We start from the raw sequence: 1,276 nt of genomic DNA on the forward strand, positions 1-1,276 counted from the left end.
AGTGATGTGCAGGGTGCTTGACCATGAGTCAGTTTTTGGGCCGGAGTGAGGACAGGTTGAGGCTACACACGAGAGTCAAAGTTTGGCTGGTCAGCATCCGCTTAACCCATGCTGGTAGATGTAACTATATCATTTTATAGACAAAAGGCATATTTCTCCAGTGACGGCTATTCAAATCTTATGGAATGTCAAATATTTAGCATGTTTTGCCAATGCCACGTTTTTTTTTTTGGAGTGTTCTTACTTTATTTCCCCTTGTCTGCTGCCATTCATGTCACAGCGCAGGATTATCGGTGCTTATCGAAGGCTTGGGACTGCTTTCAGCCAATAAGCATTGCGATTTACTGCTGAATGCCAATCATTCACGTGGGATTTACAGCTCAAGTGCGCATGGAAATGCTAAGATGAATGGGAATACTAACGAAAATTGAGTTTGTGTTATTAGTAATAACGCCTTCGATTTCCATGGCACGCTGGATATCGAAATTAAACTCAATACAAGCATAGTGGAAATATAAAGCCGGCTGAGGTGAGAATAAAATTTAGAGTAAAAGTTTTATCAAAATAAATGAGGTTCCATAAAAGCGTATAATAAATTATCTTGGATAAATAAACTATCATCTGTGAGTAGAGAAGTAGAAAATACAACCTTGTGTTAAAACTATTCGTATCGTCTCTTCACTCAATAGACTGTGAAAACAAGACTACAACTAAAGGTATATAAATATTAAATTATCCAGTGCTGCTCTTTTAGAGATGTTTAAAAGGGGAAAGAACTGTAAACGTCCACTTTTCGTCTTAAGACTTAGATTTTTCTGTTGGTATAAAGATAACTAATTTGCGTCAGTAACTGTTTTGATAACTTGGCAACAAAACAGATGCATCTTGCTCTAAAAGAAATCATTTAAAAAAATCTAATCTAGCAAACCAAACTCTAAACAATACCCTCAAGCGCGCTAAAATCTATTGAATTTTGGAGCAGGCACCGTTTGTTCTTAACCTCTTTAGAGTATCAGTGTCAGCCAGCAATTAAGGTGAACCCAAGGTCAAAGAGAATTAGTCCTGATTTGAATTTGTCAACATAAGTCCTGCTTGTATTGCAAAATCAGACGGAAGAGTATACTGACATAAAAATAAGTGGCGCTTCTCGGACGGCCGAGAATCCAGTTAGTTGATATAATAAAGCCAATAGACGACGTTGAAGAAGGAAAACACGGTGGGGAAGATCATTCTCGACCACTTGTCGATCGAATTGACGTCAGTTAAGTCAGGGATG

The 1,276-nt window shown here is 38.0% G+C and overlaps 1 protein-coding gene across 1 annotated transcript in view; it reads right to left on the reverse strand.

Moving 5' to 3' along the window:
• Positions 1-771: 771 nt before the first annotated feature.
• The window catches only part of LOC107575928 (gamma-aminobutyric acid receptor subunit beta-2-like), a 1,710-nt gene continuing 1,205 nt past the window's right edge, over positions 772-1,276 (reverse strand). Inside the window, exon 3 of the mRNA XM_016262237.1 lies at positions 772-1,276. Coding sequence (XP_016117723.1) covers positions 1,168-1,276 — 109 coding nt within the window. The 3' untranslated portion in view covers positions 772-1,167.

This window comes from Sinocyclocheilus grahami, unplaced genomic scaffold, assembly GCF_001515645.1.
Source record: "Sinocyclocheilus grahami isolate Dianchi unplaced genomic scaffold, SAMN03320097.WGS_v1.1 scaffold3016.1, whole genome shotgun sequence".
Lineage (NCBI taxonomy): Eukaryota > Metazoa > Chordata > Actinopteri > Cypriniformes > Cyprinidae > Sinocyclocheilus > Sinocyclocheilus grahami.